This window comes from Lissotriton vulgaris, chromosome 3_1 (assembly GCF_964263255.1).
Source record: "Lissotriton vulgaris chromosome 3_1, aLisVul1.2, whole genome shotgun sequence".
Taxonomy (NCBI): domain Eukaryota; kingdom Metazoa; phylum Chordata; class Amphibia; order Caudata; family Salamandridae; genus Lissotriton; species Lissotriton vulgaris.
Window position 1 is genome coordinate 1,124,225,236 of NC_141689.1, and position 13,239 is coordinate 1,124,238,474.

General features: G+C 51.3%; 1 protein-coding gene across 2 annotated transcripts in view; it reads right to left on the reverse strand.

The window, feature by feature from the left end:
- The window catches only part of FAM241A (family with sequence similarity 241 member A), a 75,639-nt gene that overhangs the window by 44,868 nt on the left and 17,532 nt on the right, over positions 1-13,239 (reverse strand). The window contains exon 2 of one of the 2 annotated variants that reach the window (XM_086961603.1): positions 3,500-3,600. The exons of the other annotated variant lie outside the window; for it this stretch is intronic. Within the exon in view, the coding sequence (XP_086817729.1) occupies positions 3,500-3,600 (101 nt within the window). The remainder of the gene's footprint in view (positions 1-3,499; positions 3,601-13,239) is intronic. 2 annotated transcript variants of the gene reach the window in all.

Sequence of the window (13,239 nt, forward strand, 5' to 3'; positions counted from 1 at the left end):
CCTCCCGATTATATATCAGCCCTTATAGGGCTGCCACACCCGAGGGGGTGTGGGGGCCGGTTTCAAGAGCCAGTCCGGAGCAGTGGGCGCATGCTGGGGCTTCAATAAAGGGGCGTGTGCCAGAGAGCATTGCCGTTTGACAGGAGTGTTCCGGTTGCGGGAAATACGGACACCCAGTGGTCCGTTGTTGGGGCCCCTCAGGGCAGCAGCACGGGGGCCCACAGGCGCCGGCCGGGGGTGCACGCTCCGGAGCTGATCAACCGTCGGGCAACGTCAGAGGTGGTAAGGGGTCTGGGCCCAAGGGCTCGTACTCGGGTGAATTTGGAACGTCTGACAGCGGCCCTGCGTACTTACCCGGACGAAGGGGCCGCAGATCGGTTGCGGACCGGGTTTCAGGAGGGGTTTCAGTTGGGCTACACGGGGCCTCGGCGGCGGCATTGGGCGGACAATTTGCGGTCGGCTCGGGAACACCCAGAGGTGGTACAGGGCAAGCTGGACAAGAAGGTCAGCGAGGGCTGCATGGCGGGGCCGTTTGTAGATTGGCCGTTGGAGGAATTGATGGTGTCCCCCATTGGGGTTGTGCCCAAGAAAGAGGCGGGGCAGTTCCGCCTGATCCAGCATTTGTCATGGCCGGAGGGCGGATTAGTTAACGACTATATTGATGTGGAGAAGGCCGCAGTGTTTTACTCCTCGGTGGAGGCAGCCATGGCCTTAGTGGTAGCGTCGGGACCTGGCGCGCAGATGGCAAAATGTGACATCAAGTCGGCTTTCCGGCTGCTTCCGGTTCACCCAGACGACTGGTGCCTACTGGGGATCCAGTTTAACGGCCGCTGGTATGTGGACAAGGCACTGCCGATGGACTGCTCGATGTCCTGTGCACTTTTTGAATGTTTTAGTACGTTCCTGCAATGGCTTTTTACGGAACGAACCGGTCACCAAGGAGTTACGCACTACCTGGATGACTTTCTCTTGGTCGGGGCCCCAGACTCCACGGACTGCCAGGTGGTGCTGGACAGGTTTCAGGAGATCATGGAGGGCCTTGGGGTGCCATTGGCGCCGGAGAAGACAGTGGGGCCTGGCACAGCGCTGTCATTTTTGGTTATTGAGCTGGAGTCTGAGTTCATGGAGGCACGGTTGCCGGCAGACATGCAACTGCAGATGTTGGGGCTGCTGGCGAAGCACAAAGTGACAGTGCTGGAAATTCAGGTTCGGTGGCGGGTCCCATGGTCCGAGACATGTTGATTTGGATTGTGGGCCATTCTTTTGTGAAGAGGGCAAAGTGGCAAGCGCAGGATAGTTATTTTGGTGATAACCTGGGTTTTAATCCTGCAATATTTCAGGTGGCTTGGTCAGGGGGGAGGGGGTGGAGGGGCGGTGTCCGGACGTTTTGGTTCTCCACCTGGGGGAGATTGATATGGTGCAGGAGACAGGTTTGGTGTTGATGCGGGCGATGAGGAGGGACTTGGCAGTGCTGAGGAGGAGTTGGTCAGGGTGTACGGTTGTGTGGACCGAGCTGATACCGCGCAGAGTGTGGCGAGGGGCAGTGAAGCCGCAGGCGGTGGACAAGGCGCGCCTGAAGCTTAATGTGGAGATGGTGCGGTTTTGTCGGCATTTGGGTTTCTTGCGTATTTGGCATAGAGACATAAAATACGACGCGCCCTAGATTTTCAGGGGGGATGGGGTTCACCTTTCCCGGATGGGGATGGATTTTTACTTGTTGGAGCTCCGCGAAGTTTTGGCACGTTTATTGGGGGTGCTCCTTGAGTAGGGGCCTGCGTGAGCGTGTTCATTTCTGCATTCTAAAGAGAGGGCGGGAGGGGGCAGGGAAAGGGGGAGGCGGTGTAATCACCCAACCTCCATCTTCCCCTGGGTGGCGGAGTTGTTTTTGATGTTGGCCAAGTTTGGCTGGAGTTTGGTACTTTATCGTTAAGTTTGGGGAGTTGGGGAACGGGAGCGGAGAAAGGGTAACCAGTTTGAGAGTTACATTAGAAAGTACTTAGTTTCAGTTGCAAGAAGGCAATTAGGACTGTAGGTCTTGGGAGGTTTTGGAATTAGGATGTAGGGGAAAAAATTGGATATTATTAGGATGTAATTGAGTTATATATTTGTATGTTGAAGGGTGGGGGCGGGGGTTTTATCATGTGGGGATCGTAGGGGTGGGGAGAGAAAAACACAAAGGGGTCAGGTAACTCGATGTTTAGAGAGGTTTTAGTTTTGTAAGGCGGGTGCCAATTTTTAATAAATGTGATGTGCATCTGTTTCAATAAAGCGGCCTTTTACACACACAAAATGGTAGTCGGTCGTGCTTGCCCCCCCTTCTTCCCTCCCAATGGCGGGTGAGGGCAACCACTTCCAGGTGAGTGAGCCAAGCGAAATGAAGTGAAAGACTAACCGGGAGGAACAGAGGCTGGGACGAGCTCAGCTCACCTTTGAGACGGGGAGGGAGGCGGACTCAAGAGTGGACAGTCAGGAGCAAGTTGGTGAACACAAGCAAGTAAAACTGTAAAAGGGACCTAGCAGACGGTCTATCCCTAAAAGGAGCAATGTTTGACTAAAGTGAAACCGATCTCTTTGCCTTGCAAATGGTCTTGCCCAGCTGTCTCTCATGCAGAAGAAAGTGAAACTAGAAAGACTACAAAATGTGTTCTGTGCCGAAAATTTTACATTTTCCATGCTATCTTGCCGACCCCGTCAGCAGCGTGAGTGCTGATCAGCTACAGTGTTATGGTTGGATAGTCAAGGGGGCAGTAGATGAATGCCAGCATTATGCTTGTGTGTACTACTGCCACTTGAAGGAGACAGTGCACACGTGCTCCACTGGCAGTTGTCAGGTAAGCTCCGGCAAACTCAGCCATGAGGCGTAGGAGGAGTTTTGGCCGAACTCCGCTCTAAAAGTGGAGCGCGGAGCAACAACAATTCTAAACCTCACCCGCGGAGCGGAGTTTACCGCCAGCTCTTATAATTATATTCACCATTCAACCCCTAATACCTAGGTAATTCCCCACTTAACGTCCTCCTCTCCCCAGCAGATTCTTCGACACCGACCCATAACACTGGTCAGCCCCGCTAGACATCGTCCTCCACTCCATGTCCCACCACAGTGGGCTCACGTGAAAAGTTCACAGAGGTGTAAGGTCTTACCAGTAGACCCGTTAAATGCCAATAGAGCCCAGGCGGGGCCGAGGGTAGGTTTGCCATTATCCTTGTTTCTCACTAAGAAGGACTGATTCCCACTCCCAATAGAATTTCCCCTTCCTCACTTATTTGTTATTCAACCATGTGGTCCGAAGATTACATAAAGTTGCTTACTGATCTAATTCTCATCATCGTCAGCCCCTCCGGGGCCTCACAGTATGTTCCTTGCACTGAGATTTGCATTTTGTCATTGTCAAATGTATTACCTTTGTAGTGCCCAATACATAAATTCTGTGTCACATTTTCGAATCAACACAATAACTTACTAAAGGATTGTAATACATACTTCCAATCTTTATTTCACCTGTTACTGGAGTTGACACTGCTAAAACGTCCACCCTTCTGAAAATCCATAAGGAAAGAAAGAGTATCAGCGGAGGCATCCTTAACTGGTTTACTTACTACCTGGAAAACCAAGGTCAATGTATCAAAATCTCAATGCAACACCTCTTTACTCCCATAAGGCAAACCTCAAAGGTCCATCCACTCTCCCACTCTTTTCAACCTGTAAGTAGAGCCTTTTACATTCCTTCTAACAAAAATAAAAAAATAAACAAAATTCCAGTGATTTATATGCTGGCAATATTCAGCTTTACATGAAATTTGGCTCCCTAAATGACACTGCATTCCTTATTCAGACCCTAGGAAATCCTTGATCTGACCCTAAGAGTCAATCATTTGTGAATGATAGTTCAAACCATTTTACCCTAAATCCCATGAACACAAACTTTTCTCCTAATCCCCCTTTACATTATTTATTTTCCAAACACAAATGTCTTAACACTTTGGGAGTGCTAGGGTGTTATCCTGATAATGGAGAATCCCTCAATGGGATTCATTATAGATAAGAGCATGCATCCCCAAGGAATCATTACTGTGATGACGAACGGGTCACAATACCAGTAGAAGCCCCTACAAGGAATAACCCTGATTTCAAAATAGTAAGTCTGTCATTGGTATTTACTGAGATTAAACCATGAAAAGTCCCTCTCACATAAATGCCCAAGTTCCGCCAAGCCCCACTAAAAACTGCTCTGTGTGCCACTGTCAGACTGGTCACAGGTGTAGGAAAATAGATCACATAACACCCCTTCAATCACCCTCAAATGGCTCCCTATAAAAGCAAAGTACGCTTTCTCCAACTAGCCTGCATCACCCAACTAGCGAATAATCCTGGAACTTAGAGGGGGATGAGCCTAGCCTGGCTGGAAAATGGCCACTCTTTGGAGAGGCTCTGCCGACCGGAATCTACATTCCAGCATAATCCTCTGCAAAGCGGGCCAGACATGACCTACTTGCTGCAGCGGACATGGTGTGAATGTATCTGCACTCTTGTGGCTAAGTTTGGACTGTCTGGAGGCCACAGGACGACAGATCTCCTGGTCTCCGAGGCGCTGCCCCCGGAGATCTGTGGCCTTGATGTGGGGCTGCAGCACCTGCAAGCGAATGTGCCTGCTGTGAGTGGAGGCATGGGGCTGCCCAGGAGATGTGTGGCCATCTGCAATCCAAGCGCTTGGGCCTCCCAGTCCCACTTTCTCTCAAGCAGATGACCGGAGGACGAGGACCAGCCTGATGGGACCAGACTGGACCTGCGTGGAGCTGCTCGGCACAGACGATGCTGGGCCTATGCTCCGCGGTCCCCATTCTGAACATTTGAGACGTGATTATCTTCCCCGCTGCACAGCCGACTCTTGAGCACACTTGGGGCTGCACACAACTGTAAGTACCTGCCTCTCTCCCAAAACCGGTCCCAAGATGCTTGTTTCTGGTCCAGGGAAGACATGGCTTGGCAGTTCGGGCTGGGCTGTTCCCATGAGGCACAGTGTCAAAACTGATTTGCATAAAGCTGTGTCTGAACAGGGGTGGCGAAGTGAGCTAAAGAACGATGATGAATTCATCCCAGATCTGTGACTAGGGGTGAGTGTCTGAAATGTTTTAGCGCTCCATCCATCATCTCCTTGTGTTTCCTTCCCCCCCCCCGACCTTCGCCATCTTAAGCACCATTGCAACGACACTGCTCTATGATGGTGCTGGTCTGAATTGCTTGACTGCAGCGTGTGCAGCATGATGGAAATGGCTAGTTCATAGGTGGCCCCATTGGCGCCGATGGGCCTGCAAACATCACTCTTATTAGCCTGTGTTATCATCGCAGGGCCTGCCGCGACCCCTGGAACCACTTGCGCTCTCCTCAGGCAGGAAGCCCATATTGGAGACTGGCAGGATAGCACTGGTGAACTGGTGTGAGGGAAGCCCCGGGTGCGCTGCATAGAAGACAGGCCGGTACATGACTTGGGAAGTGCAAATTGACATGCTCAGCAACACTTGAACATCTCTGCATAGACAGTCCTAAGCTAATTGGTGATGAAAACCAGCTGCCCCTCCATACTTCACGCCTCCACTACACTTGCTGCAGGCTCGATGCCCTAGAACTTGGGACTCGGAGACGAGTGTCTTGAAACAGTCTAAATGGGTATATAGAACGACCAGGCACGCCAGTACGTGGTGAAAAAAACCCAGTATGTAATCATAGTTTATGCGCACGATTGGTTCCCCTATTGGGTGGACATTGGTATAGAGCAGGCCAAACACATGTCTCTAACGGAAGAACCGGTGCCGCCAGGGACGTTTTCAGCTCTCTGTTTCCAAACGGATTGGCAAACACACGCACGTGTTTGGCCTGCACTATACCAATGTCCACCATTTAGACTGGGCACATACAGGGAGATAAAACACTCAAGACGTGTTTAAAAATAGTGTCCTTAAGGGAACTTGGAGACTTTGCATCCCATCTAGAACCTTCTTTTCTAACATGTGCTAATTATATTGGAGAATCGGATGTATGTCTTCACTAATTAGCACTAATCACAGCTAGTACTGGTGCTATTGCACTAACTGTACCCCAGTCTTTTTTTAATTAGTCAGTAGCTAACACCAAAGCCACCTGGGTGGAGACTCGATAACTACCACCTGTTAAATCAGAGATTCATCACATGTACAATAGCGTCATGGAAGATTATCAGCAACAACTCTTATCAATATCATAACAGAGAATGACTGTGTCACTTTGTGAAGAAAAAACACAGAAAGAAGCTGTGAAGCAATCCGGTTCTGTGCCAGCTAAAAATTGAAACCACTGAGACTCAATTTTCAAATGAATGGGCTAAGTTACTTCAACTGAAACTTATTTCAATAGATGCACTTCTAAAGATACCTAATGTATACATCTTGGAGCCAAAGGGAAAGTAACATGGAGATGTTGGGGGTAATATGAAAGGAAAGAAACAACTCGCATTCCTTTTAGAGCTCAAGGAAGTAAAAGAGTAAAAAAGTTCAAATGAGTGTTTTTAAAAAACAAGGAGGTTTTCATCACCAAATATAATTACACTGACTTATTCCTACTATAGTTGGAGTTTAGCAAGAGCTGTACACCTCTGAAGTTATCATCCTCACAGGCCGACCTGTAGGCCATCACATATAAAATCACTAATCTCAGTTGCCATGAAACCTAAACTGTTGCACTATAGGATCCTTGATCATGCTAGATAGAATAAATGATGACACATGCAACATAAAAAGTTACAGACCCAGGGCTGGTCAGACTTTAAATGCAATTTAGTTTGATATTTAGTAAAGACTGATGGAAGTATATATCCTCTTCACTCATTACCACCTCGTTAGTCTTCCTCGCCACATGACTTACAACGTGAGCTTCAGCTCCACACCAGAACCCTCCAAAGCAAAAAAAGAGTTAGCCTCCCATGCCTCCCATCCCTTCCCAAGATGGCCGACCCCTTACCACCTGACCTCTATAAGAGGCGGGCCGGCCCAACCCATCAGCCTGTTTTTTAGTTCTGCGCGTCATTCTCTCCAGATGCGTCTTCAGGTAAGTGGCTCCTGCTGTAGCTGGGGCATGGGTCCTTGGTTGGTGGTCCTGCACTAGCGGACTCTGGGGCTTTTGGACCTCCCCCCTTCCTTCCCCCGGTCTCTCTTTGGGTCCGGTTAGGCTCTGCCTTAGCGGGCCAGGGGTCAATAGGGGGGGGGGGGGGGGGGGGGGGGGGGGGGCGGGCGGGGTCTGGGGCTCTGCTGTCTCTGGGCCCTTTTTCTGACCCCTTGCCTCGCGCTGCCTGTGACTTTTTGTTAATACCACTGTGTGTGACACATTATATTGTCACTTTTTGGGCCCGGTTAGGCTCTGCTTTCGCGGGCCAGGGGTCTTTGGTGGGTGTGCCTTTCCACTCTCGCCTTGCTCTGTCGGGCTGTGGTTTGTAGCGGGCCTTATTTGCTCAGTATGAGCGTCAGTATGTGTATCTAAGAGTCACTGGTTCATTCGTGGGTTTTCGGCTTAGCCCTGTTTTCCTTAGTGCTAGGCTGCCGTCTTGGTCGGCTCATTTTGGGTTTCTGGGTTGTTTTGCTTGTTCCCCCGGTGCCTGCCATACGTTTGTGGTGTTTTTTCCTGTGGGAGTACTGCAGGCGCACTCCCCCCGGCATCCCTGCATTGAGTGTGGTGGTAATAACGCCAGGGTCACACAGGCAGAGTTTGATTGATCTTAACTTGATTCGTATGGCGTTGCCGGTCTGTGGGGCATTTATTGTCCGCGCGCCCGCTTCGTAGGTACCCTGCTCTTCAGGTAGGTGGCATGGCTTTGTGCGTGCTTTACCGTAATTGTGCGGCCGCCGTTTTATCTTTTCTTACGGTCGGCCGCGAGTCCTGCTTCTCTTGTTAGGGTGCTGCGTGTGGGGTCTGTTCTGGGCGCTTCCCTGGGTGGTTTACCTGGCGTCCCGAGTCTCCGTGCCTCCTTGTCCCCTCGTGGTGGGGGGTTCGCGGGACTGGACGCTCTCCACTTCGATGGGGTTTCCTGGGCTTCGGCCCGCGGCCCTGTGCCGCGCTGGGATTGGCCGGGGCTCGGCCCGCCCTTCGGGGGCGGGGTTTCACTCGCTCCAGGTGCTACTGTTTTCAGTGCTGTTTTTTTACCTGCCGTGATTCCCTATCTGCGCGGTCCATTCAGTTGCTGTAAGCTGGCCGTAATGGCTCATTTGAAAAGCGTCTCAGGGCCACAATTAACATGTGTGCAGCTGGGTGTTATGACAGCGTTACCCATGCAAACAGCTCCCTCCCATTACATAAGGAGTGCGTTTGGCTGTAGTTCGTTATGTCCCTGGTTCAGTCCCGGGTTTCGGCACTGTTTGGACTTCTGCTTTATAGTTTACATTGTCTGTTTGGAATCGAATTGTTGTTCTTCTTTGTCGATTCCGACTGGCCACTGCTGTCAGACGGAAGCTGCGCGCACGCGCGCTGGTTTTACTTGCATGTGCATGTCCCGCACTTGTGCCCTAATTTATATTTTATATTTTGTTGTGGTGCTGATGCTACGGTGTCTTTATGCCTCCCCAATTTGCACGTTATTCTTGTTCTTTTCCGCGTTGGATATTCACTGCCTCTGGGACCCTCACATGCGCGCCTCTTGGTCTGCCGTAGCGCTGGTGGCTCAGTGGGCTGATACATCCGCTCTAGGGGCCTAGTATGCTTGGCCTTGTGTTCACAGGTTCGTGTCCCTGCTTGTCTCAGCTCGGATGGGTCCCGGTGTCCCTGTTTTTTGCGGGGGCGCCTACTCTGGGTGAGTGGTCATTATCTATTTTTGTACGTGTATGGGGGCTGTCCTGGGTCTCTATTACCTCCCGGACTTGTTCTTGTGGTGGGATTTCTTTCCTTTCGGCTAGGGCGGTCGCCCTATGCTGGGGTTCCGTGTTCGTGTTTCGACATGGACGCTCGGCGTCTTGTTTTTCTGTGCGATTCACTGTCTCTCCCTGGTGCTCGTGTAGAGCGCTCTGATGCCTGGGGGCCGGTTCTCACTGTTTGTTGCTCTTTGTTCTCCTTTACAGGTATGGGGCGTTGCTCATTTTTTTCGAGTTGACTGCGTTGGCCGTCTTTGATGCTGGGGGACGGGGCTCCGGTCTCGGTTCCAGCTCTCGGTGTTTCGTGTCTGTGCCCTTCGCTTGTTCTCTCAGTGGGGTGTCCTCTCTCTGCTTTCCGCTGTAGGGGCCTGTGTTCTTGTCTCAGGCTCTTCTCTTGGCTCCGCTCTGCTTGGTTCCTCTTCTTGGGTTGGGTGTTTTGCCTTTGTATCCTGGTTGTTGTTGCTGTCCTGGGCCTTTGGCCTGGAGGGTTGTGTGCTTCCCCTTCCCGGGCTTCGCTTCCAGGTTTTGGCGCCTGCATGGGGGCGGTCCTCTGTTCCCTTTCTTCCTTCTTGGGCTGGCTATGTGGTCTCCGGGTAGGCTTTGGCCTGTTCCTATGGTCTGGCTTTTCTTTCCATGGGCCACGGCGGTGCTATCCCCTCCGCCTCCTGCTTCGTGTCTAGACGGGTTTTTCTTGCGCCCTCTTCCTCGTCGTGTTGTCGCATCTCTCGGCTGGGGTACGTGTTCACTTCTACTACCTCTTTCTGTGGACCTGGTGGTGCCTGTTTTCTGGTAGTGTTCAGTATTGTGTTCCCCTCACGTTCTCGCGCACATGTTGTGGCAGGTGTTACCTGGTGGTGTTTTTTTGCTGGGTCCAGCCTGTATTGGCATGGTGTGCGGTAGTGTGCGTTGGTTTGGGCCCTGGTCTCTGTACTGGGGTATGTGCGGGACGTTGTTCTGCTTTCTGTCCATCAATTGTTTTTTTTGTCTACACGGGTGGGACGGGTTGCCCACTCGTGGGTCCCGTGCTCTCTATGTCACTAGTTTTGGGTGATCCTGGCTGACTGGTTCCGGTCCCACGTGTTTTGGCTCTGTGGTTAGTCTCCTCCCTTGGGTGGCCGTTCCCCTTAGTCTGGTTTTGTGTGGCCCCCTGACTGTTCCTGTCTGGGTTGTCTCCCTGATGTGGTCCTTCCTAGGGTGGGTTTTGGGCTCCTTGTGCCTGGGTGTTTGTGTTCTGGTCTCCCCTTCCCGGGTGTTGACGGCCTTTTTTTGGCATGTGTGGCGTGCGTGGGTTCTCGCTCTCTGCTATGTCTGTTGGCCTTTTGGCGGATTTATCGTCTGCTTTTCTGTCAACCGTTTCTTGGCTTGTTTTTGTCCCTGCCCCGCGGGGGTTTCTTGTTGCTCTCCTGGGCGGTTTGTGTCCTGCCTCGTTCTCCAGGGAGTTTTCGGCCTTGCCTCGGTCGCTTTTCTTCTGGTTTGTGTGCCCCGTGCTGGTTTTTACTGCCTTCTTTTCCGGGCTCTCAGCTTTGCGCCTGGGGTTGTTGGCCTGGAAGGAGTGTTTGTCCTGTTGTTGGGGCTCGCCTGGTTGCTTCCCGATGGTGGCTCTGGGTGGTTTTGCTCGGTGGTCCGTGTTGGTGGACCCTCTCGTCCGGGGGATCCCGGCCTTCCATTTCCTGGGGTCCAGTTTTCTCCCAGGAATTCCGGGCTTGTTTGTCTGGCCAGGGTTTCTTGTCCTGTTGTTCGCCTGGGTGCGTCTCCGTTGGTGTCTGCTGCTGCGGTGGTTGCCTTGGGGGCTGTTGCTCCCGGTTCTTGTCTCCCTGGTGGTTCCCGGCACTCTGGTATAGTTTTATACAGGCGCTGTGGCTCGTTGGCTGTTCTTGTGCCTCTGGAGGTTCCGGCTGTCTCTGTGCTGGGTTTGGTTCCGCCTGCTGCTGTCTTGGTGTCGGCTGTGGGCTTGTGTTTCATGCCTTCCTTACTCGCTTCGGAGGCTGGCTCCCTTCTTGTGGTTCATTCATGGGTCGGGTTGCTCTCTGTGTGGGGCGGTCTCGGGCCGCTGCGCTGTTGTCCTTTCCTTCCGGCTTTGGGCGGCCCCTTTGGGCTCTCCGCTTCTTGCTGTTGGCCTGTTGGGTCCCCTTGGTGCCTGATCTCTTCGGTTCTTCCTGGATCCGTTTTGCCCTTGTGCCTGCTTGGGGTCTCTCCCTCATTCCCACCCGTTTCACTTCCTGGGGTGTGGTTGGGGGGTCCCTCGCTTTTTATGTGGTGGGCGTGCTGGTTTGTTTTCCACCCCTTTCCGTTCTTGGCGGTCTGCGTCCCTTTTTTTTGTTGGGTCGCTGTGGTCTGATTTCGGGCCTTCTCCGATCCCTTGGGGCCGTTTTTTGGGCGGCACTTTGTGTCTCTGAGGTCCGGCTGTTCGGCTTCCCGGTGTTTTCTTGTCCCGGGCTGGTTCTTCCTGCTCGTGGTTGCCTCTCTCTTGGGTGGTCCTTCCGCTCGTTCTGGTCTGTTGGGGTTTGCCCTCTTTCTTGGGCGTCCCCTTCATTTCTGCTGCCTCACTTGGCGAGTCGTTTTCTTGTGAGTTTCCATGAAGCCGCTTGGCTTTGGTATGTGCTCACTTTGTAAGTCATGTGGCAAGGAAGACTAACGAGGTGGTAATGCCCCGATTACTTACCGGTAATCTTCATTACACCGTGTTAGTCTTCCTCGCCACATGACTTCCCATCCCTCCCTCCCTGTCTGGCTATCGGCTTCAGAAGTGTGGATCAGGGGTTAGAGGCGGCAGACCCGGAAGCGGAGATCGGCCCTGGACCAGGGTTCGATTCCCCGCCTCGGCGGGTCTTGGGCTCAAAAATTCCAAGGACTCGATAATTCTCGCTCCGGTGCCTTCTCAACTCACGGGTTCACACTCTGCGACTCTGGGCAATAGCTTGCTTAATCTCCACAATGGCCCCTCGCGGCGGGATGCCTGGCTTTCACCTTGTGGATACCCTTCCGGGGTTATCTCACAGGGGAATACCAGGACGGGTTCCCTAAGCAAGCGCCGGGAAACCCTTTGTGGGTAGCTGTGCGCTATATAAGCTCAAATACATTTACATTTATGTTTCTGCTTGGTAGTTTCAGGCTGATGGGTTGGGTCGGCCCGCCTCTTATAGAGGTCAGGTGGTAAGGGGTCGGCCATCTTGGGAAAGGATGGGAGGCATGGGAGGCTAACTCTTTTTTTGCTTTGGAGGGTTCTGGTGTGGAGCTGAAGCTCACTTTGTAAGTCATGTGGCGAGGAAGACTAACACGGTGTAATGAAGATTACCAGTAATTAATCGGGGCATTAATCAGCATAATGATAATTAGTGCCCCAATAATTCTGATACAGATATGACACGGACCAAAAACTACAACCTCCAATATCTTATTAATGTTGAATGCAAGATAAATACAAAGATTAAAGCCAATAGACTTGAACACATCTTCTGTTCCCTACACAGATAAAAGCAAGCAGGTTTGGGTTAAAGACAAACTTTCTTCTTTCAATGCCAGTCATTTTACAACTATTTTGCACAGAACCAGTAATGAAAAAGAGGCATTCCTTACTACCGCTTAGGACACAAAGGCATTCAATCATTTAGAATTACATTGTTTTTTAAATCAACGCCTCCTGATGTGAGGGAGGAGATGAGGGGTTAGCTCAGTCAGTGGAGGAAAGGAAAGGATATTCCTGAACACAAGAGATGGGCAATAGTCAAGGGGGCAGCAAAGTAGCGACAAAGGCAGAAGTCATGGTGTTCCTATTTCAATATGAGATAGTTATTGAAACTTGGAAGTAAGTGCTGGAAAAAGATAGCCAAACGTTTAGGTGGACATGGGGTAGGCATTGAAGAGGAGTATGTGATAGTGAAAGATCATTGGTACTTCCTAACTAAACAATATGCTTGTCATGGAGTTCCTGAAATTCCACTGAGGACTTCGATGGGTTACTCACTGTAGAGGACCAGTTGGCACAGGACGTGAAGGACATTTTAAACTGACCAGAGAATTGGAACATGGCTGCAAACAGTTCAACGAGTTGTCAATGTCGATGATAAACATGTCACGAGTATAATGTTTTGTGTGGATGTAGCCAGAGATGGGTTGTCTCGGGAGGCAGCCTTCAATGTTGTGGATGAAGATTCAAGAGCTGGTTAGGTTGAACTGATCCAGCTACATGCTGAAGTCGCCCAGTATGATAAGGATATAGCATGAGACAAGTCCTTACCCTTTGGTTTGACCACAAAGTATCCTTTGACTACCAGACCCGTGTCTCTTGCCTCTACAGGCACTCAAAAAGATGCTTACTTTTACTCTGCAAGAAAAATCAAGCCTCAGTAGTTAGTGCAATGATTTTGGCTC